At 41.3% G+C, this 27,218-nt stretch overlaps 1 protein-coding gene across 15 annotated transcripts in view; it reads left to right on the top strand.

Moving 5' to 3' along the window:
• The first annotated feature begins 6,407 nt into the window (after window positions 1-6,407).
• Lcor (ligand dependent nuclear receptor corepressor) overlaps window positions 6,408-27,218 on the top strand; it is a 108,187-nt gene continuing 87,376 nt past the window's right edge. For 9 of the 15 annotated variants that reach the window (XM_050146891.1, XM_050146907.1, XM_050146882.1 and 6 more), the window contains exons 1-2: window positions 6,803-7,094; window positions 7,301-7,374. In XM_050146891.1, coding sequence (XP_050002848.1) covers window positions 7,018-7,094; window positions 7,301-7,374 — 151 coding nt within the window. In that variant the 5' untranslated portion in view covers window positions 6,803-7,017. The other 6 variants (XM_050146933.1, XM_050146925.1, XM_050146916.1 and 3 more) reach the window with 4 other exon arrangements.

Raw genomic sequence — 27,218 nt, 5'->3', positions numbered from 1 at the left:
GTATACAATATTCTGTCTGTGTGTATGTCTGCAGGCCAGAAGAGGGCACCAGACCTCATTCCAGATGGTTGTGAGCCACCATGTGGTTGCCAGGAATTGAACTCAGGACCTTTGGAAGAGCAGGCAATGCTCTTAACCACTGAGCTATCTCTCCAGCCCCCAGAGGCATTTTATAATCCAACATGCACTCAGTCCAACATCAAAAAGTCTTATATATCCTTACAGTTCCAACCTTTAAATGTCCAAGGTCTCTTCTAACATAAGATTGTGAGCCCCTGTAAGCCAAAAAGCATATTACATACATCAAATAGTCAATGGCATAGAGTAAACTTTTTGATCCCAAGGGCAAGAGACAGGAAGGTAGTGTTTTAGTGAGGTTTCTATTGCTGTGATAGACTATAACCAAAAGCAGTTTGGAGAGAAATGGGTTTATTTCAGTTTAAAGGTACAACCCACCAAGAAGTCAGGGCAAGAACCTGGAGGGAGACCTGAAGCAGGGGCTATGGAGAACTGCCAACTTGCTTCTTGTGACTATCAAACTTGCTTTTAATACCATCCAGGACCACTTGCCTGCATAGGGGGTGGCATGACCCCCAAATTGGGCCATGCCTTCCCACATCAATTAATGCCCTGGAAACTTGCCTGCAGGGAATCAAAAGAAGGCATTTATTTACTCAGTATTTCTCTTGCCAGATTGTATCAAGATGACAATAATTTAACCAGCACAGATCGCAAGAAGGAAAGACTGGACCAAAGAAATTCATAACCTTGAAGCTTAGCCAGACATGGTGGCACGTGCCTTTAATTCCAGCACCCAGGAGGCAGAGGTAAGTGGATCTGAGTTTGAGGCTAGCCTGGCCTATAGAGCAAGTTCCAGGGTAGCCAGGACTACAAAGAAAACCCGTCTCGGAAACAAACAAAAAACAAATCACAAAACCAAAACCCTGCAGCTTTATGTCAGGCATCTGCAGTTTGTGGTGGCATCATCTAGGCTCCTAGGAGCTTGGGCAGCCCCAGCTCTCGGTCTGCTGCCTGCAGTGTATGTACATTTGCCTTTGGGCTGCCTCCACTCAATATGGCCCATTCTCCTCAGCAGAGGTCTCATGTTTCTGGCATCTTCAATACCACAGAGGCTGCACTACAACTTAGGTTTCACTCTCGCAGTTATACACACAGCCCACACTAGAGCTCCATTCGGGAAATCTGACCCTGCTACACATTGCCTGGCCCCAGCAGCTTCCTGGAGACGTGTTGCAAGCCTCCACAACCCTGTGGTTGGGACCAAAGAAGACTAACTCCCCATTCCCCAAACTCCAAAAGGCAGTCCAAATATCCAGAAATAGACTCAACCTGAACTATTGGAGGATTTATGGTACTTAGATAAAAGCCAGAGTTCCTCATGAACTTTTCTGGTTCCCCTCTACCAGAAGTCCTTTCCTTAACCTCTGGCAGAAGGGACAAATGGCTACCTGTAGTGCCTATTAGCATACCAAAGTATCTTCGGGCCTCCAGCTCCCACAAGTACCTGTTATACATTTCAAGTCCCTGACACACTTTACAAAATCCACCGTAGTCCTCACTTACCCCCCTGTCCCAAACTCCCTTCAGCTCAGGAACTTCCTTCCCCTAAGCTATGCAACCTCTTCTCCCCCCCCCCCCACTTTCTCCTCCTGCTTCTTTCATGGCCATGTTCAGTCTAGTTCTTTCTCTCTCTGGACTCTTCCAGATGTGCCTGGCTATTCTCTCTCCCATAACAAACAAAAAACAAAACAAAACAAAACAAAAAAAACCTTCCCTTTAACGATACCATGGAGTGCTTGGCCATGTTGTCAGTTTACAGACCTGTAACTTTTGTAATCTACATGTCTGCAACATTAACACTGTGTGGACAGTGCTAAATTCTGTGACCCATTCAAGATGCAATCTGGCTCCCTTGAAGCATATCTGAGTGGCCTTTGTGTGCCTGGCTGGTTGAATTTGGGAAGAAGTTTTCCTAGATGGTATTACTGGGGCAAGGCATCCTGGAGCCATCAATAGACAGAGGACACCCTTAAGACACCATTCCTAGCCGGGCAGTGGTGGCGCACGCCTTTAATTCCAGCACTCGGGAGGCAGAGGCAGGCGGATCTCTGTGAGTTTCAGGCCAGCCTAGTCTAGAAGAGCTAGTTCCAGGACAGGAACCAAAAAGCTACAGAGAAACCCTGTCTTGAAAGTCCAAAAAAAAAAAAAAAAAAAAAAAAGAAAAAAAAAACCACCATTCCTATTGCTCCTGGACAGGCTGGTAGGTTTCTACTTAATTTTACAATAAAAATTTAACAATTACCTCTACTTTGCAGCCACTCTATCTGTAATAGTTGTTTAAAACCTCTTCCTCCCCTGATTGCTCTTTGGGCTGACAAGGGAGGGGGACTTGATTGGGGGAGGGGGAGGAAAAGGGGAGGCGGCTGGGGGGGAAGAGACAGAAATCTTTAATAAAGAAAGGAAGGAAGGAAAAAAGAAAGAAAGAAAGAAAGAAAGAAAGAAAGAAAGAAAGAAAGAAAGAAAAAAGTAAAAAAAAAAAAATAAAACCTCTTCCTCACCAAAATGCACACTTTCCACAGCTTTCTGTCTCGAATTTTCACTGTAAACCTGGGCTAATGGACGTGAACAATAAACTCTGCCACAGACTAATTCATATGCTACCTTAAATTTTTTTTTTTTTATCAAAGAAATTAGTCCATTGCTTTAAATCTCAGACGCACTCAAACTTTCAGGATATAGGTAGATGCAGCCAGATTCTTTGCCTGCCTGTAACCCACATGGCCTCTGGCCCAGTTCCCAAGTTGAACCTTTGTTTCCCTCTGAAACCCCAAAAGCACAGAAAGGACTGTGCCTTTCCACTGGCATCGTGAACTTCCCAGCTCCCATCAGAATGGCCTCTTGAGCTCTGTATACAGTACTCTAGGCTTCTAGTGCTCCACTACAAATTATTCCAGTCTTCTTGAAAACCAGCTGTGAAAGCCTAGGAACCACATGGTTCTTACATCTCATTGCTGTGACAAAATATGTGACCACACATCTCTTTTAAAAAAAAACATATTAATTTATTATGTATACAATATTCTGTCTGTGTGTATGCCTGCAGGCCAGAAGAGGGCATTACAGATGTTGTGAGCCACCATGTGGTTGCTGGGAATTGAACTCAGGACCTTTGGAAGAGCAGGCAATGCTCTTAACCTCTGAGCCATCTCTCCAACCCCGTGACCACACATCTTAAGGAAATATTTATTTTGGCTCATGATTTGAGAGAGTACCACAGTACATCCCAGCAAGGAAGGCACGGTGGTGGTGTCTCTGGGAAGGCAGAAGTCTACAGCAGTTGCTGAGTACATGGCACCTACCACAGAGTTCAGGTGAGAAGCTGAGCCAGACTATAGCCCTCAAGACATGGTTCAGCCTTGTATCTGCTAACGAGGGTGCATGCCCAAAAGTTTCTACAATGTCCCCAAACAGCACTACCAGCTGAGGATCAAGTGTTCAAACACACAAGTCCATGGGGGACATTTTACACTCAAAATAAAACAGTCCCTATATTGGAAAATGTAGTAAAATAATACCTACTTCACATTATTATTCTGGTGAAGCAAAATAGTCAATACTACATAAACCATCATCATCATCATCATCATCATCATCATCATCACCATCATCATTATAGACAGGGTTTTCCTATATTGCCCTGACTGTCCTGGAACTTTCTTTGTAGACCATGCTGTCCTCAGACTTACAGAGATCCATCTGCCTCTGCCTCCTAAGTGCTAGGATTAAAGGCAGGTGCCACCATTGCCTGGTATAAACCATTATTATTATAACCCGCCATATTCTCTTTCAAGAAGCACTGTGAGAACTCAAGTATATTTTGGTTCTCAACTTACAATAAATGAAATAGAAATACAGAGTTCACGGTGTAAACAGCATTAAGCTGGGAAAGGGAACTTATTCCCTGGCTTTTGCCTGCTCCTCCCACTTACCCCCACCCCAAATCTTCTGTTGTGCTATCTGACTTGTCTGGACTTCCAACAGAAATGAAAGTATGCTTGTTTCAATGTAGGATTAATCTCTGCAGGCCCTAGAATTGTATATGTTTGAGATTCTAAGACAGCAGTTCTTCTTCCTCTTCCTCCTCCTTCTTCTTTTTTTGGGGGGGGGGTGTTTTGAGATAGGGTTTCTCTTTAGTTATTGGTGCCTGTCCTGGAACTAGCTCTTGTAGACCAGGCTGGCCTCGAACTCAGAGATCTGCCTGCCTCTGCCTCCCAAGTGCTGGGACTAAAGGTGCCGGCTCTCTTTTTTTTTTAAGACAGCAGTTCTTAACCTGTGGGTCCTGGCCCCTTTGGTAAACTTTTATCTTCAAAAATATTAACTATGATTCATAAACAATAGCAAAATTACAGTTATGAAGTAGCAACGAAAATAATTTTTATATATTCTTTTAAAAACATTTTTATTTTTATTTTATGTGCACATGTGTGAAGATGTCAGATCCTCTGGAACTGGGATTATAGAGAGTTGTGAGCTGCCATGAGGGTGTTGGGAATTGAACCTTGGTCCTCTGAAAGAGCAGCCAGTACTCTTAACCACTGAGCTATCTCTCCAGCCCCCAACGAAATAATTTTATGGCTGGTGGTCACCACAGCATGAAGAATTGTATTAAAGGGTCGCAGTATTGGGAAGGTTCAGAACCTGCTGCTCTGAGAGATTATGTTGAGAAATTATTACCCTTGATTTATTTGTTTTAAAACATAGGTGTTGGTTTGAAAAACGACATTATTAACTCGACTTAGAATTACACAGTGTTCACATATTAAAAACAACAACAAAAAACCTTTATGAAACACTTCCTCCAACAGAAAGTTGCTTAAAAATCCCCAAGATTGAAACCCACCATCTAGTGGTGAGGAAGGGAGTGTCGTGCTAGCGATAGGGGACAGCATGGTTACTTAAGGCAAATTCTCTTTTCACGGTCATCTTCTCCCCCTCCTAACTCAGGGCAGTATTAACCCTAGAGAAACTCGACCAATTCTGAAGAGCCTGTTTATTTGACAGCAGTCTTTGTTTTGAGACAGGGTCTCATTATGCTGTCCAGGCTGGCCTGGGATTTGCTCTCCTTTCGCCTGTCAAACTTCCAAAATGCTGGTTTTACCAGGTATGCACCATCATGCACGGCTGGTGGTATAGTCTTACAGCAATCAGTGTAGGCTTTTGAGAACTGTGGAAATCTAATTGGCATTAAGATGGAATGGAGGAACAAAGGAGTCTACTCCCCATACATCTCACTCCCACCCAAATAGTTCTCGGGGGGCAGTCACACCACCTCCCATGCCACAAAGTGCCCTTCCTGTTCACAAGACTCCGAATCTTTGAGTCGGATCACCTGAGGTCAAGTGATGATTTCATTTTACCCCCAATGATTATCTAAAGTTAATATTTAGAAGGAATGCACTGTCCTTAAACCCAAGGGTGGGAAAGAGGCCAGGGTCTTAGGGAATCAGCCGTATTGGTATAGAGTTATTTCCGGTTTTTCTTTTCCTATTTCCTCGCTCTTTCCTCCTTCATATAAATCAAGTAATTAATAATGTTGTTTAAACGGAACATGTAACTCCCTGTACAAGGTGGTTTAATTTTCCCAGAAGGCACCTGGAAAACCTAATAGAAATGCTTGAATCCTTTCCTGAACTACGGATCTGGGGGTATTTTCTAACATAATCTTAAACTGTCGTTTGAAATCTATTTTCTATTAGCACAATTTTTCTCAACCCCCCTGAAGATTTTTCAGCCAAGATCAGTCTTACTAGTAGAGACCCCGTAGGCTCTTTGACTTACAATGCTTTTTTTTTTTTTTTCTAAACTGGGCTTACGAATATCGGCCAATTATTCCGATAACTTTAAACCAAATTACACCCTTCACCTTTGAACACCTCGGGGTTCAGTGCCTCCAGGGGCATCCGGGCATTTATTCCTATTTCTGCTCCTCCGCGGCACTCCCGGGAGGGCCGGTTTCGACCGAGAAGTTGAGAGAAGCAGTGGTGCGGAACTTGCAACAGTTGGTGTCGGGAGATAGTCAGGTTGGGAGTGATAGATGGGACTACTTTAAAAACCAAAAGCCCCGGGGAGGGCCGGGGTAGCCGTGGCCTTGCTGGGGAGCGAGGGCGGCGCGGGCGCCGAGCGCCGGCGTGGGAAGGCGCCGTTCCGGGGCTGTCGGGCCGTGGGACGCTGAGCCAGAGCGCGGGGACGCCGGCTGGCCGGGAGGAGGAGCGGGCCACCTCGGGCCACCCCGGGGCCACGGAGAGGTGAGGGCGGCCTTGCCCCCGCGCCGCCCCCGGCGGAAGGCACGACGCCCAGGCCACGGGTGCGTGCGCGGCCCCGGGCGACGCGGCTGGGCGTGCGCGGGGCCGCGGCGGAGGCAGGGCCGGGCGGGCGGCAGAAGATGGCGAGGGTGTGTAGGCGGCAGCAATGCTCCGTTGAGAGACGCGGCTTTCGGCAAGAACTGGACTCGTGGCGCCACAAGCTCATCCACCGCGTAGGTGAGGCTCTCCACCGGTGCCCGAGCCGCCCAGCCGGCGGCCGCCCGTGCGTGGGAGGGAACAGGGCAGCGGCCGCCGCGCTCCGGCCCCGCGCGCCCTCCCGGGCTCGGCCCCCTCCCCCACCCCCCGGAGCGCAAGCGCGCGGCCGCGGCGCCCCTCCCCTTGGCTCGTGGGGCGGGCTCGGCCGCGCGGCTTCTCCTCAGTCGCCGGCGCATTGTGGACGCCGCGCCCGCCGCCGCCGCCGCCGCCGCCGCCGCCGCCTGCGCGCCGGGACGCGCGGGGTCGCCCCCACCTGCCCTCGTCCCGCGCCCCTCCCCCACGCCGGCGGCGCGCCCCGTGCCCGCGGGCACGCGCGGCGGCGCTCGGGCGTGTGCGAGGCGTGAGGTGGAGATGGGGGCGGAGGGAGCCGGAGCTGTCACAGGCCCCGCGTCCGCCTGAGCGAGCCAAGTGGGGTGTCATGGCCGCGGGGGGCAGCGGCTGCACTTCCTCTGCTGGCAGCGGCGGCCGGGGAGTTAGTCCTCGACGCACGGGTCGGTGTGTGCGGATTTGTGTTTGGCGTGCGCGCGGCGGGGAGGCGGGGGTGGGAGCCGGGCGGGGGTCGCCCTAGTCCCCTCCGCGGCGGCCGGCGGTCGGCGCCCTTCCCCGGGGGGCAGGGAGCGTGGACGGGGGCGCCCGGGAGGGGCCGGGCGGCGGGGCTGCACCTCTCACACTGTGTGTTTTGTCTGTTTTTCTCTCCCAAGGTCCCGTTTCCTTCAGTGCGGCGGCCGGCGGGACCATAAGGGCTTAACTCATATATCTAACCCCCCTCCAAAAAGTAAGTGGCCCGTGTGGTGTCTGCTCCACCCGCCGCCCCCTAGCCCCTGTCCGTTCTTGTGTTTGACTCGAATGTCCCCAGCATTGTTATTTCCCGGTCTCTGCTTCGGTGCTGCTGCTGTGTGGGGAAATGCCCTCTCGTCGTCCTCTGTCCCCCACGCCCAGTCCTCGGGGAGGCCCGGAATTCCAGCCCCCCGTTTCGGTGGGGCACGTTCTTGGGAATCAGATCTTCCTCAGCAGAACCTGGGAGATTCTGTCCGTCCGCTTGGGCCCCTGGTCCCCTCCTTCCCGACTGGGTTTCGTTGGAAGGAATTATGCAAATCCTGCTTTCTGGTGTCCATTCAGCGGCAATTTCATGCGGTGAGAAGTTCTCTTTGTTGTGCGAGGGGGAGAACAGACACTGATTTAATAGACATATCTGTTGGGGGGAAGGGTGGAGGGGGTGTGGAGAAGCTCAATTTGGAAGAATTACAGCACTTGGTTAGCTCAGTCTTTGTGTTTGAGCCTTCTGGCTTGACAGGAGGGTCTGCCCTTTACAATGTCCCACAAGGGATGTTTTCTATAGTAGATGAAAAAGCAAAACTAAAACTTTAAACAAGTGAAAAATACGGTAACCTTTACTTAGAGAAATAAGCACTGCCGGTTTTGCAGTATTTCATTATGAAAATGTGTGATGTGAATTTATTAAGGACTGTAACATCAGATGTAATTAGCAGGCAACAATGTGGTAAGGTAGCTGATACCACTTAGATTGTCCAAAGGCTAAAAGTATATTTTAAAAAACATATACTTTGGTAAATAATAAAGATCTGAGCAGTTTTTTGGGAGGGAGTGATATACCTTGTGAATACAGGTTAAAATTTCCCTCTTGCCAATCCAAGCCCTGCTCTGCCCTGCAGGAAACAGGCTTTTTGGCTCCAGCTATCATTTGCTCTGTTCTGCTTCTGCTTGTTTTATTTTTCACGACCTGTCACACATTTGCTACAATGTGATATGGGCTTAAGCACTTAGGAATTACGTTATTTGTCATCGTCATGTAAAAATGTACATGGCAGGTATTGAGAAACATCAAATTGAGGCGTTTTTGGAATTCTTGGTTAATATAAAAGATTATTTAGAAGGATTTCTAGTTTTTGTAATGTTAGTTTGACTCAGTGATTGATTGTGTTCTGGAGGGCTTTTTAGTGTTTAAAAGGCTATGGAATTGAGAAATGCAACTCTGTGTTGATAGAGCTTTTGTTTAAATCATTTCAATGAGTTATTCTTTGCTGTTTGATTTAAAACCCTTGTGTTCCTATTAGCTCCCCTTTCTTATCAGTCATTGTATTAGTGTTTGATAACTGCTTCTGGACAAAACGTTGTTTTGTTTTGTGGCTAATAAAAATCCTCCTGTAGACTCCTCAGTTGAGTATCGAAATCAGATCAATTCTTTGGAGAGTGTTTAAGTTGATCAGTTTTCTGAGAGGGTACTTGGGACTCCAAATTGCCACTTTTTAGGTGACATTCAGGAGCCCAGCGGCCATGGTACAGATGGTCCTTTAAATACTAATAGTTGTCGGTAGTTGCTCAGCTAAACTCAGCTGGGCATTATATTTTCTCTTTTGTTATATGTAATTTTGTTCTCTAAGGGGAGCGTTTTAAATGTTGTTAGGAGATTTGTATTTTGAAGGGCAGGCAGCAGCCTATATATAGTTCAAAGAAGCTGTGCTATTTACTACTACAATAATTCTTAATTTAGTAGGATTGGTTCTGCACAGTTAATCTTAATTTCTATCTTAATCAGATAGAAATCTGATTCTCTTGGTCAATTGTCTTAGTATTTTAGGGGTGTTTGCTTTTTAAGTGAAAATTTATTGCAATCTTTGGGTGAAAAATGAAGTTTCAGTCATTTCTAGAATTTAATTTTCCTTTTTATTGTTTTTGTCAAGGAGGGAGTAAAATGTCAGTGGTGTCTGGAAGACAAGTGTCACCAAGTCAGTGATAAGTTTAGTTGAATCAGAGTTCATACAGATTGAGTATCTATCTCTTCAAAGTGCTTGAGGTCAGAAATGTTTGAAATTTCTGTTTTTCAGATTTTGGAATGTTTGTAAGGATTTTACTGACTGTATATCCCTAATCTGAAAACTTGAAATCCCAGCTGCTCCAAAACCCAAACCTATTTGAACACTTTGGATTGGAACAGAACCTGTACCTGGGTTCAGGCAGTTATTTCAGTCATGGGTGTTTGTTTACTTTGGTGGCTGTTGAGGGGGTCCATCTAGGTTCTAGGCCCGTCTGATCTCCTTAACCTTACTGTATTCTTAAGCTCTCCTTGGTATAGAAAGAGGTGCGATTTCAGCTAGTTCTAGTTTGGCTGAAAAAGGACAGAATAAGCCTTTGACTCCTGGAAAACTATTTCAGGTAACTGATTTTGTCAAATGTGTTTATAGGTACAATTCTAAAAATACGTGATAATGCCAGTTTTTAACCTTAATGAGTTGTAATTTTCTAATAGTAAGAATTGATTATTTTGCCTGGATTTTTGGCTCACACCTTTAATCCCAACACTCGGGAGGCAGAGATAAGTGGATCTCTGTGAATTTGAGGTCAGCTTAGTCTACAGAGCAAGCTCCAGGACAGCCAGAGCTACACAGAGAATCCCTGTCTTGAAAAAACCAACCAAACAAAAGAATTGATTATTGCATTTTTTAATGGGGGGGGGGGCACTTCTGAGTGAGTACCTATCCAGTTCCTTAGCAACTGGAGTTTAGTGCTGTTACTAGGAATGGGAGGTACAGCTAAGTGATTAATTCACTTAAATATTTATTTTAAAGCATACTGCCTTTATAAAAAAAAACATTGTGGACTATGATTGAGATGGCTGCTCTAAATTTCAGGATTTTTTTGTTTTCGTTTGGGGTTTTATTTTATTTTAAATTAGGTTACAAAAAATGGGTCTTATTAGAACTTTTAGTTACAAAAAACAAAAAGTATATATAGCTTATTGTACAAGTCAAAATATGTAGAATAATGGTATAGATAAGTGGTGTGTGGGTTATTCTAGAAGTGAAAGAAATCTCTTGGCAGGAGGGCTTTATGGAGGTGGCATTCTTAGCTTCAATTTGATCTTTGTGGAAATGGTATTTATTCCTGAGAAACTTGAACAAAATGGAAAAGAACAAGTTGTCAATTTGAGCTGCAGTCCATGATTAATGGAAGGGGGCATATATGTTTGTGAAGCAATTTTTAAATGTTAAGTGGAATTTAGCTGGCTGTGCTGGTGCATGCCTTTAATCTCAGCACCTGGGAGGTCAACAAGTTGATCTCTCCGATTGAGGCCAGTCTGTCTGGTCTACATAGTGAGACCCTGTCTGTCTTGTTTTGTTTTGAGACAGGGTTTCACTATGTAAGTCTGACTGGCCTGGAACTATCTTTGTCTTATGCTGTAGACCAAGCTGGCCTTAAACTCCTAGAGATCCACCTGCCTCTGATTCGCAGGTGCTGGGATTAAAGATGTGACTGTCCACACAGCCCCCAAACTCTTATTTTTGTTCTGAGACAGGTTCTCATGTGACCTAGGCTGCTTTTAGACTTACTTTATAGCCAAGGCTAACCTTAAATTTCCGATTCTCTTGCTTCCATTTCCAAGTGCTGTGATTGCAATTGTGTGCCACCACACCTGACTGTTTACTTTCAAGTTAAATACTTAACATCATTCCTTTACATACTACCTTTTAATTTGTCAGCAAGTATAGCCCCCCTTTTAAAAACTGTTCTGTGTACTTGCACATTGCTTTAGTCATAATTCTATTATAAACTGTTAACTGTTTTCATTTTGTTGACTGTCTGATGTGTACAGGAAGGTATCCCAAGTCCAACCCTGAAATTTAAGCTAAAATAGAATTCATGTGTTTTTTGAGATAGGATCTTCCATAGTCCAGACAGGTCCCAAACTTGCTCTGTAGCTAAGACTGACCTCCAAGTCCTAATCTTCCTGCCTCGATCTCTAGAGATCTAGATTTACTGGTGGATACTACCATGCCTGGCAAAATTCACCTGTTTGAAATATTGAAAGTTTCTGCTTTCTAGTGAAAATACACCTGTTTGAAATATTGAAAGTTTCTGCTTTCTAATTCACAAAGTTGTGCACATGTCACTATTAATTTCAGAACATTATCATTTCAATAAAAGAAACCCCTTTGCTCATAGGCAGTCATCCCAGCTCTTCTGTGACTTAACTCTTGGCAATTTCTTTTTTTTTGTTTTGTTTTGTTTTGTTTTTTTTCAAGACAGGGTTTCTCTGTGGCTTTGGAGCCTGTCCTGGAACTAGCTCTGTAGACCAGGCTGGTCTTGAACTCGAACTCACAGAGATCCTCCTGCCTCTGCCTCCCGAGTGCTGGGATTAAAGGCGTGCGCTTAACTCATGGCAATTTCTAATCTGCTTTTTGTTTCTGTGGGTTTGTCTAGTTACATGTTTCTTATAGATGAAATCATGTACTTTGTGGCCCTTTTTATCTGACTTTTCATATAGCATAATATTTGTAAGTTTCATTCAGGTTGTAACATGTAACATTTTCATTCATTTGCATCCACTGTTGTATTTTTTTTATAACTAAATAATAGATATTACATTGTATGGACAGTCCAAATTTGTGTGTACATGCATCAGTTGGTGGGCATTTAGCATGTTTCATTTCTATTTCAGCAATGACACTATGAGAATTTGTGTAGAAGTTTGTGTGTGGACATATATACATAGAATGGAATTGATGGCTCAGGTGATTATGTTTTAACTTTTTGAGTTTATTATTTTCCAAAGTTTTGGGGGACATTTTACATTCCTACCATCATTGTTTAAATGTTCCAATGCACGGCAACATTTTTTTATTGTCTGTTTTTGCTCAGTTTTTTTTTAATTTATTAAAGATTTCTGTCTCTTCCCCACCGCTGCCTCCCCTTTCCCTCCCCCTCCCTCGTCAGCCCAAAGAGCAATCAGGGTTCTCTGCTCAGTTCTTTTTTCTCTTTGATTTTTGAAATTGTGGCTGTATTAGTGAGTATGAATTAGTATGTCATTAAATTTTTTTGCTTTGAGTTCATGACTGATGACATAAGGCATCCTTTATTGTGTTTATTGGCCATTTGTTTGTCTTCAGGAAAATTTGCAGTTAGGTTGTAAGAGTTCTTTATTCTGAAAATTAGACCCATGTCAGTATATATGTCTTAGAAGTAATTTTTTTCCCTCAGAATTATAGGTTAGCATGTAAATAGATGTACTGTAGTGAAAGCTAAACTGAGCATTTCTTGTGAGAGGAATAATGGGTAGAAACAATGGATAAGCAGAGATGGAAGTTTTCAATTAAGAATTGCTTAAATATTATTTCTATATGAATCAATAAAGTGATTAGTTATTTTAAGGCATCTGAATCTTTTGAATTTCTGCTTTTTAAAAATGATCTAATTTTATGTGCATTGGTGTTTTGTTTGCATATTTGTCTATGTGAGGTATCAGATCCCCTAGAACCTGAGTTACAGACAGTTGAGCTGCCACATGGGTGCTGGGAATGAACCCTGGTTCTCTGGAAGAGCAGCCAGTGCTCTTCACCGCTGAGCCATCTCTCCAGCCCTAAATTCCTGCCTTTTTTTTAAAAAATATATTTATTTAATTATTATGTATACAATATTCTGTCTGTGTGTATGCCTGCAGGCCAGAAGAGGGCACCATACTCCATTACAGATGGTTGTGAGCCACCATGTGGTTGCTGGGAATTGAACTCAGGACCTTTGGAAGAGCAGGCAATGCTCTTAACCTCTGAGCCATCTCTCCACCCCTAAATTCCTGCTTTTTAAAGGCATAAAAACACCACAGATAATATTGTACCACAAACTATAATTGGTATTAATAATAAAAAAACAGAGTCAGATATAGGAGTTAATGCTGACAATCAGAGAAGCAGAGCGGCCAGTCACTAGAGAATTATTACCTCTTCCAATTCCCAATTCTCAGACCAGAGGGGCAATTCTGTTACCACAAATCCTCTGACTGTCTCTGCAAAACCTCAGACTGAATTCCCAGACTGCATCCTCAGACTGTATCTGAGCTCCTCTCTACTCCTGATTTATATTCTTCTTGCCACCCAGCCAAGTCATTTCTGTTTCTGCCTTCTAAGTTTTGGGATTAAAGGTGTGAGCCACCTGGCTCTGCTTCTCTTTTGTGTGGTCCAGAGTGGCCTTGAACTCACAGAGATCCCTCTGCCTCTGCTTCCTGCTGGGATTAAAGGTGTTGCCACCACTGCCTGGCCTCTATGGCTAACTTATGACTAGCTCTGTACTCTGATCTTCAGGAAAGCTTTGTTTGTTAGATTACAAAAAAAATAATCACTACATAATATGGTATGCCTCTTTGCTCAAACTTTTTCCCTTAGTTTTGGATAGTAAAGGCTCTGTCACTGAATTTTGTCTATGTTTGATTTGGCCTGGACCCCAAATCAAACATAGAGATCCAACTTCTGCCTTTCCTAATATAAGGATTAAAGATTTCTGCTACTATGCCTGTCTTATGCTTTAAAATTTCAAGATTATATTCTTATTTTTTACAAAGCTAGAAACTTGACAAGCTAAATAGTTTATGGGAAATTATGACTATTTTGTTGTAACTCTTAGTTTCTCTTTTTAAAAAAACATTTATTTACTTTTATTGTATGCATAAAAGTGTTTTACCTTCATGTATGTCTGGATCCTATGTCTACAGTGCCCACAGGAGGTAGGAGAGGGCACTATGTTGGTACTTGGAATTGAGTACTTGGGGAAGAGCAGTGAGTACTCAGAACTATGGAGCCCTCTTTTCAGTTCCCAGTTTGCTGATGTTTTAGTTATGTAGGTTTGATGAGAGCTACAAAGTCCCAGGGGAAATGACGTTCTGGTTTCTTTTTTTTTTTTTTGGTTTTTCGAGACAGGGTTTCTCTGTGGCTTTGGAGCCTGTCCTGGAACTAGCTCTGTAGACCAGGCTGGTCTCGAACTCACAGATCCACCTGCCTCTGCCTCCTGAGTGCTGGGATTAAAGGCGTGCGCCACCATCGCCTGGCTCTGGTTTCATTTTTTATGAGACAGGGTCTTGCTGTGTAACACAGCAGTTTTTGAGCTAGCAGTGTTCCTGTCTTACCCTTTGGAGTTCTTAGATCTATTTTGTTGGAGAGAATTACTTGAGTAGCTCAATCTTTTTTTCTGAAACAGAAGCCAGCAAAATTGTAGACATAAAACTAGTATTTGAAGTGCTTCTTATGAACTTATGAATGAACTCATTGTGTATTTTTAATTGTAGGAGATGTGTCAAAGGGGATTGTTAAAAGAAACGGATGTGACCAGCGGTGTTTAGACTGACATTTTAAATTTTGGTGCTGGGAGACTGGAATTTCATGTTAAAGAGGAAAATTTGCAGTTTTACCTTGTAATTGTACTGAAACTATCACAGAATAACTGCAGCGTAGCAGCAAAGCAGCCTGTCTTACAGCTTCTGAACCATACACAAATAACAGAAACTGATGATGATGTAAACTAGGTTATCTCAGATTTTTGATAAGTAGAATTAAGCAGGTAAACATATTAACTACTTAAAATTTAATATAGAAATGAAAAAGTATCAGAAAACCCATTGTTACCACCATTCTTTCTCTATAGAAACAAATTTTTCTTTTTTCTTGTGTTTTGCTTTTTGAGATAGGGTCTTAGTATGTAGTCCATGCTGACCTTGAACTTGGAGAAATTTACCTATTTTGTCTCCCAAGTGCCAGGGTAAAGGTGTGTGTTAGTTCCTTGGCATTTTATATCTTTTGCAAATCTTACATCTATTTCATTGTTTTTATTTAGAAATGTTAGAAGGTAAAGGTAAATACTAAGAAATAATTTTAGCTACTGGGAAGATGGTTCAGTGGTGTGGTTCTTCTAGAGGGCACTTGTTCTTCTAGAGGGATCTGCGCTGGTTCCCAGCACTCACATGGTGGTTCACAACCATTTGTAACTCTAGTTCTAGGGGATCTGATGTCCTCTTCTGACTTGAAAAGTCACCAGGTCATAAGGTAAAACACTGTTATATGCATAAAAGTAAACAAATCTCTTTTTCTTAAATGGTTTGTTATGAGGCTGGAGAGAGAACTCAACTCAGGCTTTAAGAGCTCTAGCTGGCCAGTCAAGGTGGTGCATGTCTTTAATCCCAGCACTCTGGAGGCAGAGACAGGCAGGTCTTTGTGATTTGGAGGCCTGGTCTGCATATTGAGTTCTAGGCTAGCTAGAGCTACTTAGTGAGATCCTGTCTCAAAAAACAGAAACAAAACAACTAAGTAACCAAATAAATAAGCAAACAAACAATCATAGAGCACTGGCTCTGTTACATAGGACCCTGTCTTAAATAAACAAAAAGTCACCAAATAAGTAAATGTAGAGCACTGGCTGCTTTTACAGAGGACCCAGATTCAATTTCCAGCATCCACATGCAGCTCACAATTGTCTTTAACTCCAATTCTAGTTGATTTCATGGTCTCTTCTACATACTGAGATCCTACGTGCATGTGGGGCATATAAATTCACACAAAACCCCCAAAAAATTAATTAAAAAAAATTTTAAAAATTGGTTAGTTAGAAAACATTTAGTAATATATCTTACTGTAGAGTCATCTTTAACTTAGTTTAGCATGTATACTTGCCTTGTATCTATTTGTTTTTTGGAATACTTTTCTTTTTGGTTTTTGGAATAGTCTCATTATATAGCATAGGCTGGCCTGATAGTTTAATGTTAGAATTATCTGAAATTAATCTAGTATCTCAGATGTAAGTAAAACAGAACCAAACTCTTTTTGAAGCATTTTTTTTTTAGTTAACTACTCCTACTTACTCTCCCCACCTGGAAATCCCACCTATACCTCCTCCCTCACTATTGGCTTTTCAGGTTTTTATTACACCAGTCAGATGCCTTAGGCAGGCAAGGTAAAGCAGCAACACATTGTTACATAATTAAACAAATGCAACACATCTTTACATGATTAAACAAATGCAATCCATCCTTGCATAGTTAAAAAATACTCTGCAGCGCTTACAGGCCCCACCCATTTTGTGTGGGTCTTATGCAGGTGATCACATATGCTTATGAGTTCAAGAGTACAATGACTGTTTCATGCCTTGAACACAGTTCTACAACACTGGGCCTCTTTCGTTGGTTCTTGAAGTCTTTCTTTTGCTTCTTGGGTGATGTTCTCTGAACCTGGGAAGGGGTACTATAGAGATCTCATTCAACAGCTGCTAATTCTGAGCACTTCAACCAGTTGTGAGTCTCTCAGGAACCATCGATGACCTACTGTAAAAAGCAGCTTTTCAGGGGAGAGCCGACGGAAGCACTGATTTATGAGCATAAATATAAATAGAGGGTAATTTGATGGGCACAATATGTCCATTTAGCAAAACAGCAATAGTGGCTTTTCTGTTAGATCTTATGGCCTCCCCAGCCTTGGGTTTTGGCCAGGTTTACAGTACCAGACATGAATTTCCTTCTGTGGAGTGGGCCTCAAATGTTATCAGAAAGCAGTTGGTTACCTCCATAGCAGACTTGGTGTTATTGCACTAGTAGACACTTCTTAGTCATTAGTGTAACATTCAGGGTCCACAGCTGAGTATATTATTTTTATATGTATGAGTGTTTTACCTTCATGCATGTATGTGTACCATTGTGTGTTCCTGATGCCCGTGGAAGGCAGAAGAGGGCATCAGAGTACCATGAACTGGAGTTTACAGAAAGTTTTGAGCTGCTGTATAGGTGTGGGAACCAAACCTGGGCCCTCTGTAAGAGCAGCGCGTGCCCCTAAACATTGAGCCAGCTCTCCAGTTCAATAATGGACATTCATGTTTCATTCCCACTGAATTATTTTGAAGCAAGTCTTAGACACCATATTTGATACCTCTCTCTCTCTCTCTCTCTCTCTCTCTCTCTCTCTCTCTCTCTCTCTGTGTGTGTGTGTGTCTGCCTGTTTGTCTCTCTCTCTAAAAAAATAAAAAAATTTTTTAGTCTGTTGTAAGATACCATCAACTTCTTTATCTGCCTTCCCCTGTTGATTGGTTCATAGCCAGTTTTAAAAAACTGGAGATAGGGTTTTGTGTAGCACAGATTGATCTTATACTCTGTGTAGACTGGTTGAACTTATTATCCTTCTGCGTCTACTTCTCAAGTGCTGGGGTTGCATGGTTAGACATCTTGTGAGACTGGTGGATAAACTTAAATGCATGATGCCAGAAGTAGTATTTACCTGTAACCCCAGTACTCCAGAGATGGAGGCAGAAAGATTGAGAGCTCTAGGCCAGCCTGGTCTACACAGCAGGATCCTATCTCAAAAAGCCAGAGAAGGAAAAAGATGGATAATAATCTTAAAGTTTGCTAGGGCTGGGATTGGAATTGACATTTCTATGCTCTTTGTTTCTCTTTACTGATTACATACCTGTTTTTGTTACTTGAATCATTCTGGTTTCTCTTTCCATATTGCTGTAACCTGTATAGAATTACTTTTTTTTTTTTTTTTGGTTTTTCAAGACAGGGTTTCGCTGTGGTTTTGGAGCCTGTCCTGGAACTAGCTGTTGTAGACCAGGCTGGTCTCGAACTCACAGAGATCCGCCTGCCTCTGCCTCCCGAGTGCTGGGATTAAAGGCGTGCGCCACCACCGCCCGGTTTAGGATTACTTTTTTTATTCTGTAGCCTGAAATAGAATACTACTTCTCTTTATTTAGTAGCAGGAATCCTATTTGTTTTCCTTTCTCTTGATTAAATTTTCTTTTAAATGATACCCAGAGTTAACAGGCTTCTGAGCTGTTTCCCTTGGCTTAATTTTCTTTCATGGGTTGCCATCAAACAAGATTTGAGCCTAAGAGAAAGAAAGCAAAAGAGGTCCAGGTGGTACTTGCCTTGTTTGGCAAGCGTGTGGACCAGTTGAGTTGACAGCACTATGGTCTCCAACAAAGGTGCTACAGTACCTCACCTTTTCATACCCTTGCCAGACACTTGAAGGTGACAGGGGTAAGGTTGGAGGAGCAACCAAGGTAAAACCGACTGAGGACGACCCTGAGAATGAAAAGGAGAGATTTGGCAACCTTATTTTTTAGGCAGGGTCTTGATTTAAAGGGTATATGAGAAGGTTTGGGGGAAAGAAGGGGAAGGGAGAAGTGTTGTAATTAAATTATATTCTTAAAAAGAAAAAGGCAGATTTCACTGTCTAGCCTTGGCTGGCCTGAAACATGTAGACCTGATGGGCCTTAAGTTCACAGAGGTCCATCTGCCTCTGCCTCCCAAGTTCTGGAACTAAAGGCATGTGCTACTGTGTCCTGAAAGATGTAGCAAATGTTTGAAAATATTACCCTGTTCTAATAAAAGGACATGGATCTTGATACAGTACTGCTTCTTAGCAGGCATGGTATTGATCATGTGATAAAGGTAATAGGGAGAAATTTTCATCACAAAATTATGGGAAGTACCTTGTTTTTATTTCAAATAAAAAAATGAGAGGAATGCAAATGTTTGTACTGCCTTGTGTTGAAATGTTGCTTTCTGTGCATGATTAATTACATAAATATCAATCTCGTTATGTTTTTAGTTACTCAGATTTTCATTGAGTTACTAAGTAAGCTGACGGTTTAACTTGTTTAAATGGGCTTGTCTGATCACAATAAAATGATTCTTCAGTTGTAGGTAGACTTTTAAAACTAGGTAAATCTGATTATAATTACTAAATAAACCTTTTAAAAGTGTTCACTTTCACGTCACGTGTCTTTAGTAGAACTTAAATCTTATAAAAAGGTTTTGTTGATATTTCACGAGTGTTCACTTAGCTATTGGAAACTTCATGATTATCTTTAATTAAACTATATTTTTACAGTACTTTACACCATCTAGATACAGATTTTCTTCTGGAAAGAGAATACATAAAAGTAAAATAAAACAATTTTTTTTGATTGGGAACTTCTCTTTTATTTTTATTAATAAAACAATTTTTGAGAGATAATTAGAACTTTGGTATAACGACTAAATTTGAGTTAAGTGATAAAATGATTTTGCTTGTGAGACTTGTATACACATTTTATGTGTATGTATATTTACTATGTATAATTTTTCCCCATATCACTTTATTAAAGATTCTGCTTAAAATAAAAAGAGAGTTAGCAATCCACATATATCTAGTGAAAACAGTTTCATAACAATCTATGGCTTATGATTACAACTATACATTCTTAACTAAAAGATAACATCCTTCTGGTCCCCTTTCCTGAACTTATATAACATGCCCAGACCAGGGATTAGTATCTTTTATTAGTGAAAGCTAATTGTATCAACAGAGGAATGACAAGAAAAAAACTAGAATTTTTCTTATTAGGTGAGAAGACTTAAGGAAGGAGTTACTTTTCTAAGAAGGTAGACTGGGATTGGAGAAATGACTTAGCAGTTTAGTGTCCTGGCTGTTCTTGTCAAGGATCTGGGGTCAGTTTACGGCACGTGTGTGTCCTCTGTAGCTCCAGTTCTAGGAGATCCAGTGCTGCCTTCTGACTGCCGTGGATGCTGTGCATATACAGTGCACATACATTCCTACAAACCAAACATTCTTACAAAAAATAAATCAGTGAAACCTGAATGAATGAATCCTCTTGATGAGAAATGCTTACTGTGAAGAAGATTGTGCTGTAGGTTTTTATCTTTTAAAAGAAAGAGAATGTAATTAATAGCAAAGAGCATTCTAATATGGATATATTAAAAATTAATGTGAGATGAACTATAAGTTACAGAGTTACTGAAACCTCCCCTCTTCTTTAAAAAAACTTTTCCCTCCTCTGTTTCCTGAGGATTTAAATTATTGGGTGATTGATTGTTTTTTGAGACAGGTTTTACAATGTAGAATACCTTGGTGTCTGCCTTCTTCTGCCTTCTGAGTGCTGGGATTAAAACTGTGTGCCAAAATGGCCGAAATTACATTTTTAAAACAAAATTTGTTATTGTTAAATGATTACTATTTTGTGTATTATCTCTTTGACATTAGCCTACAGAAATTCCTTAAAACTGTAAAGATATTTAGGTTACAAATACTTTTAGTAATTATTGTATCTAGCTAAGCAACCAGCAATTTTGCCAGATTCTTTTAACAAATTATCCAAATAAAATGAACTCTGAGGGATATGACTATATATCCAGCTATAAGTAGATGATAAAGGATAAGCAGGAGTAGCTGTTGTGCTTTCTGTTACTCAGAAGCAGAAGTGTAAGCAGTGGTAGTTTGCTGTAGTATTTGATTGGATTTTGAGACAAGTCATATACTTCCAAATGGAATGCTGAAAGGATAGTCTTAGATGGTAGCTTATTGAGGATCTTCAGGTACTTGATACAAAAATGCAGTCTACGATTCTGTCAGGGACATTTCTTTTTAAATGGCTGTATCTCCATCTTTTTATTTTATTTTGTTCTTTTGTATGTGTAGGTATTGTGCCTACATGTATACCTGTGCATCACTTACTTGTGTGCCTGGTGCCTGAAGAGGCCAGAAGAGGGTGTCTGATCCCCTATAAGCTTCCATGTGGGTGCTAGAAATTGAAACCAGGCCATCAGGAAGAGCAACCAGCAATCTTAATCACTAAGCCATTTCTCCAGCCCCTCACCATCTTTTCTATGTATTTCTTTTCTCTTTTGTGTATATGAAGTAAATTTTTATTTTTTGGATTTACTTTGTTAAGAAATTGACTTAGGTCGAGCAGTGGTGACACACCCCTATATTCCAAGCATTTGGGAGGCAGAGACAGGTGGATCTCTGCGTTCAAAGCCAGCCTGGTCTACAAGTTTCAGGACAGTCAGAGCTACACAAAGAAACCTTATATCAACCCCCGCCCCCCATCCACCCAAAGAAAAGACTCAAAACTTTAAAGTTTTAAATAATGATTTTCCTTAGTGTGTCTCTGTGTGTGTTTATATGTGTGAATGCCACATGTTTATAGGTTCCAGCAGAAGCCAAAGAGAGTTTAATCCCCTTGGACCTGGAATTGCAGATGGTGTTGTTAGCTTCCATGTGCTTGAACCTGGTTCTTGGCAAGAGTGGCCTGTGCTATTGACTTCTGAGCCATCTTTCTAGCCCCTCATTTTAAAAACCAGTTATATATATATATGGTATTAGGTCAACAAACATGGTCTGAATAAACTGAAGAGTTCAAATAGTAAAATCCTTTTTGGGGGATGGGGAGGGATGCCAGGGGATCAAACAGAGTCTTAGATGTGTTCATTACTGCTTAACTACATCCCCAGCTTTTAAATAGCACATTCTTGAAATAAAATATAATAAACATCTATTCCTAAAACATCTCTTGTACCTTTGGGGTGGTTTTTTGTTTGTTTGTTTGTTATTGTTCTTCTAAGACAGTTTCTCAGTGTTTGTTATTGTTCTTCTAAGACAGTTTCTCAGTGTACTCCTGGCTGTCCTTGAACTCACTTGTAGATCAGGCTGGCCTCGAACTCACAAAAATCGGCCTGCCTCTACCTCCTGAATGCTGGAGTCAAAGGGAGGCATGAGCTACCTCCCCCTCACCCCTAGCTATTTTTTTCTTTGTTTTTTTTGTTTGTTTGTTTTGTTTTTGTTTTTGTTTTTTTTTCCCTTGGTGCTTATGTATTTATTTGTTAGTTTTTTTCTTTCTTTTTTTTGTTTTTTTTTTCTTTTTTTAACGTTTACATCGTTTTTTTAAATTTATTTATTAAATATTTCTGTCTCTTCCCCACCTCCGCCTCCCCTTTTCCTCCCCCTCCCTCAATCAGGTCCCCCTCCCTTGTCAGCCCAAAGAGCAATCAGGGCTCTCCGTCCCTTGGGAAGTCCAAGGAAAACCCTCCTCCGTCCAGGTCTCGTAAGGTGAGCATCCAAACAGCCTAGGCTCCCACAAAGCCAATACATGCAATAGGATCAAAAACCCATTGCCATTGTTCTTGATGTCTCAGTAGTCCTCATTGTCCTCTATGTTCAGTGAGTCCTGTTTTAACCCAGGCTTTTTCAGACCCAGGTCAGCTGGCCTTGGTGAGTTCCCGATAGAGCATCTCCATTGTCTCAGTGTGGGTGCACCCCTCGCGGTCCTGTGTTCCTTGCTCATGTTCGCTCTCCTGCTCCTGATTTGGATTGTTTTTGTTTTTTGATGCAGGGTCTTACTATGTTCTCCTGGTTGTTTTGGAATTTCGCTATGTAGACCAGGCTGCCTCAAACTCCTGCTACCATGCCTGGACTTTATACCTTTTTACTATTTAGAAATGTTAAAAGTCTTACATTCTTGATCATCCCACATTTTTACGTCTTTTATTTTATGCTATTTAACATCACAGTAACCTTACGTGACCCCTATTTTAATTTTGCAGGATGCCTAAAAAGCTGTGTGAATTGTTATAACAAATTTACTTTTGTTGTAATTTGTAAAATTTATCTGGGTTGTCAGCAATAGGGATTCTTTTGTGTATTCATGGCCAGTTACTGCAGTGGCTCTTAAACCCATAGTTACTCCTTTCCTCTCAGCTCATCTCTTCACCTATAGACCAGTGGAAATTTAGGCTGCTTCATAGTGATAGCCTCCAACACCTTCCCTTTGTATGTTAAGACTGCTTGAAAAGCTTTAGAAAAATGTCTGCTTGAAGTATTTTTTTAAAGTACTGAGCACTTGAGCAAAATTGCTGAAGGATTTGTTTAAGAAGCTATAGTTAGAGCCCAGCAGTGGTGGCAATAGCCTTTAATCCCAGCACTCTGGAGGCTGTGATAGGTGGCTCCAGACTGATCTACAAAGCAAGTTTTCTAGAACGGCCAGGACCACACTGAGAAATCCTGTCTCTAAAGACAAAACAAAAACAAAATGATAGTTTCAGCCCCTGAAGGAATCTAAGGCTGGAGTATCATTCAGTTCTGCAAGTTTGGAGAAAGGACAAAATTAGTTTTCAAGACAAATTAGATCTTATTTCCTTTTTTTTTTAATTTTTTATTTTTCGAGACAGGGTTTCTCCGTAGCTTTTGGTTCCTGTCCTGGAATTAGTTCTTGTAGACCAGGCTGGCCTCGAACTCACAGAGTTCCACCTGCCTCTGCCTGGGATTAAAGGCGTGCGTCACTGCCTGGCTCTAGATCTTATTTCTTAAGAAGGAGAAATAGGTATAGTAGGCAAAACTCTATAGATAAATGTACTTGTGACTCCAGTTCCCTTGATGGATTAGGACCATACGATGAATGGGATCGCAACTCCTTAGAAATTGTTGTCCTGCCCCCATCACTTTTAGATGTGACTTCCTGTGGAATTTTTGTTGAGGACATGCTTGATTAGGGCTGATTCTGATATTAATATTATGGTTGATGCCTTTTTAGGAAGATGGGAATTTGGATAGAGAGGGAAGACAGGTAGACTGAAGTGGAGTTAGATGCCAAGGATTGCTGGCAGCCACTACAATCTAGAAAGAAGCAAAGGAAAGCCTTTGGGGGAGCATTCCCTGTGGGTACTGCCACCTCTGTCTCCTGGCCTCTGAATTGCAAATTTGTGTACCATATTAAAGCACTTCTCCAGTGTTCATAATGATATATTTGATGCATACTGAATTGGTACTTTACACTGTTTTAAATTTCCATACTCATATGTGTTGAATAAGATATTGATGAAATTTACTCAGTGGATATGTCATACCTTTTAAGTGTTTTATGGGAATTTTCAGTGCCTTGGGAATTTATAGGTTTGACATTACAAATACAGAGTATTTCCCTTCCCATATTTATGTGACTGATTGTATTTATTGAACTCTACAACTTAAGTCTAAGTTATTGTTTAGCTGAAGTTAATTCTCAGAGTCTGACTCCAAAAGAGTATAGCTCCTTCTAAACCAGCAGTGAACACACAATGAGATCTCTATAGTAAATATGAACCAGAAGCCAGAGTATAAAAGAAAGTGTCTCAGCATATAGCTGTTAAGGTGGTAGTTAATATTTTGGTGAGACTGGGCAAAAAAACTAAGGTTAGCTTAAAATAGTATTTCTGCGTTTGAACTCTTTTTCTGCAGAGTTGGTTAACACCTTTAAGGCTGACCGAACTAGTACACTTGTGAATTTTCAAGTTTCTAATTTATATATGTATATATTTTTATTTCTTGATGACAGTGTTTTGCTATGTACTTCAAGCTGGCTGTACCATGCCAACTTAAAAGTGGGTATTTTCTGTAGGTAATACTTTAGAACTTTGTGGTCTATAGATTCACTTTTAAGGAACTTAAGATTTTATTGAAAAATTAGAGTTTGGGGATATAGCAAACATTACTTCCTCCCCTTTTCTGGGCTTGGTGATGCAAGTCTTTAATCCCAGCAGAGGAAGGTGGATTTCTGAGCATTTCAAGGCCAGCCAGGGCTACGTAGTTAGCCCTTGCTCCTCCCTTCTCCACTCTACTCCCTAAATTCTTTTTCCAAATTCACTAGAAAGAAATAATTCTATCTTAAATTAGTAATAATGAATTTGGTAAGGCTGTTTTTCATTTGTACATGTTTGACATGGTATTTTTTAAATTTTAGTAATATCTTTTCAGTTCAAAACCTGGAACTCTGAAGCATGTGATAAAAAGCCTGTTTCTATCCACTGTGGCTACCGTCTCCATCTTCCTCCAACTCCTCAGACCAGCCAAAGCTACATGTACAAAGTCTTATTTCTACATAGTGAGAAATAAGACTCCTGGACACTCTCTCCTTCAGTGGGGGGTGGATTCTGAAAGCTGGGCTGCCTTGATGCTTCTGTAGGAAGCCTGAAACATGGTTATGTTTTTGAGCCATAAGAATTTTAAGAGAGTAAGATTTAAAGGGGTTATGTGGTCCCTATAAACCACCATGCTCAGCCATACCTGTAATGGCCCTAAGGGAGGGCAAGACAGGAGGACCATGAATTCAAGGGTTGCAAAGAAGGCTCTGTCTTCATAAAACAAATCAGCAAATTGTTCAGATAGTGTCTGAAGGCGTGGCCTTGTGTTTATTTGAATACTTAATTAGGGTAGTAGCATTTATTTAATTAGTGTAGTGGAAGTTGAGTTTGTTAGGTGGTTTAGCTTTTTATTTAGTGTGTTCTGGTGAATTGGGTGCTTTATTTGGGCATGCTTGTTTTTCCTACTCTGACTTGGACATTATTAAATTCTCTTATGTCTGATACCTAGAAACTACAGGAGAAGCTCACAGTGGAAATATACACAACAGGGATTAGTAATAAATGTGCCCAGTTAAGGAAGAACCAAAGAAGAGTTAAGTGTTGGTAGAAACTAATAACACAGAGATCAGTCCTGTATTTTGAGATCCTGGTTGATAAGGAAGTAGCTACTCAGTGACTCATAGATACTAATCCAAAATGTTCTCTGCCAACTGAAGGCATATTGATTTATAAGAAGAGTAAACTTCATTTACTTTGGGGTCATTAGATGATTTGGTTGGATTGTGTTTTAATTTAGTCATTAAACTAAATATTCTATGAGCATTTGTACACAGGGATACAGTGATGGTGAATGAGGGGGCAGAGTAAACTGTGTTCATACTACACAGAACTTAATAAGAGAAACAACAGCATTACAAATGTTCTGAAACAAGACACTCTCTATGTATATTATGGGGGTAGGAGACTTTATGAGAAAAGAAATTGTAATTTCATAGTTTAAAGAGCAAGAGGGTTGAGTAAATAGGAAGAAGGGGAGGGAAAAGGTACTGGGTAGAAAAATAGTCTTCTACATAATACTTTTAGACTATTTTTAAAAAGTCTGTAAAATAAAAATTAGACATGATTTTGAAATATGTTTTCTTTTTACTACTTATCACATTTAAGCATTCTTTAAAAAGATTAAACTTTGTAGGATTTAATCAGCTATTTATTTGAAATAGATTTTTACTGTGTAGCCCTGGTTGGCCTGAAACTCACTTTGTAGACCAAGTTGTCCTTGACCTCAGATCTACCTGCCTCTGCTTCCCTTGTAAAGGTGTGTACCCTCACTCCCAGCCTTTTGTTTTCATTAGGTGTGTGGCTGTTTTGCCTGCACGAACATCTTTACGCTTAGTGCCCAAGGAGACCAGAAAGGATATTGGATTTCCTGGAACGGTAGTTACAATTTTTTTTCTCTGTAGCTTTTGGTGCCTGTCCCGGAACTAGCTCTTGTAGACCAGGCTGGCCTCGAACTCCCAGAGATCCGCCTGCCTCTGCCTCTGCCTCCTGAGTGCTGGGATTAAAGGCATGCGCCACCACTGCCCGGCTACAAATGTTTTTGAACAGCCTTCTGGATAGTAGGAATTAAACCTGGGTCCTTTGGAAGAGTAACCAGTGCTTCTAACCTTTGACCCATTTCTCCAGATACTGTAGAAGTTTTTGGCTTTTTTAAAAACTGGAGACTTTGACACATGGGGAAATTTAGTGGGGACAAAGTGCTGGATGAGAGAGTGTTCTGTTAAAATGGTATAGGAAGAGAAGACAGCTATACTGAATATTCCCATAAATTCACAGATATATAAGTATCTTTAGTAGACAAGTAGACATTCTTATCATTTTTACCCTCATTTTTCTAAGATCAAATAGTAATTATTTTTCCTTCATTGAGATAGTTATAATATATAATAAGAGAGTTATATATATGCCCATGACCTTCACCCCAAACAAGAAATATAGACCATTTCCAGCCTCTTAGAAAAGAAAGTTGGCTAGTGTTCTTTTCCACCCTAGACTCCGTGGCGAATGCCTGCAATCCCAGCACTTGGGAGGTCGAGGCAGGCTGATCTCTCTGAATTCCAGGCTAGCCTGATCTTACAAGAGCTAGTTCCAAGACAGGCTCCAAACCTACAGAGAAATCTTGT

Source organism: Alexandromys fortis, unplaced genomic scaffold (genome assembly GCF_014885135.2).
Source record: "Alexandromys fortis isolate MF-2015 unplaced genomic scaffold, M_Fortis_MF-2015_v1.1 scaffold_16, whole genome shotgun sequence".
In the NCBI taxonomy this organism is placed as follows: Eukaryota; Metazoa; Chordata; class Mammalia; order Rodentia; family Cricetidae; genus Alexandromys; species Alexandromys fortis.
Note: the sequence above shows the minus strand (reverse complement) of the source record. Positions and strands in the feature narration are given on the sequence as shown.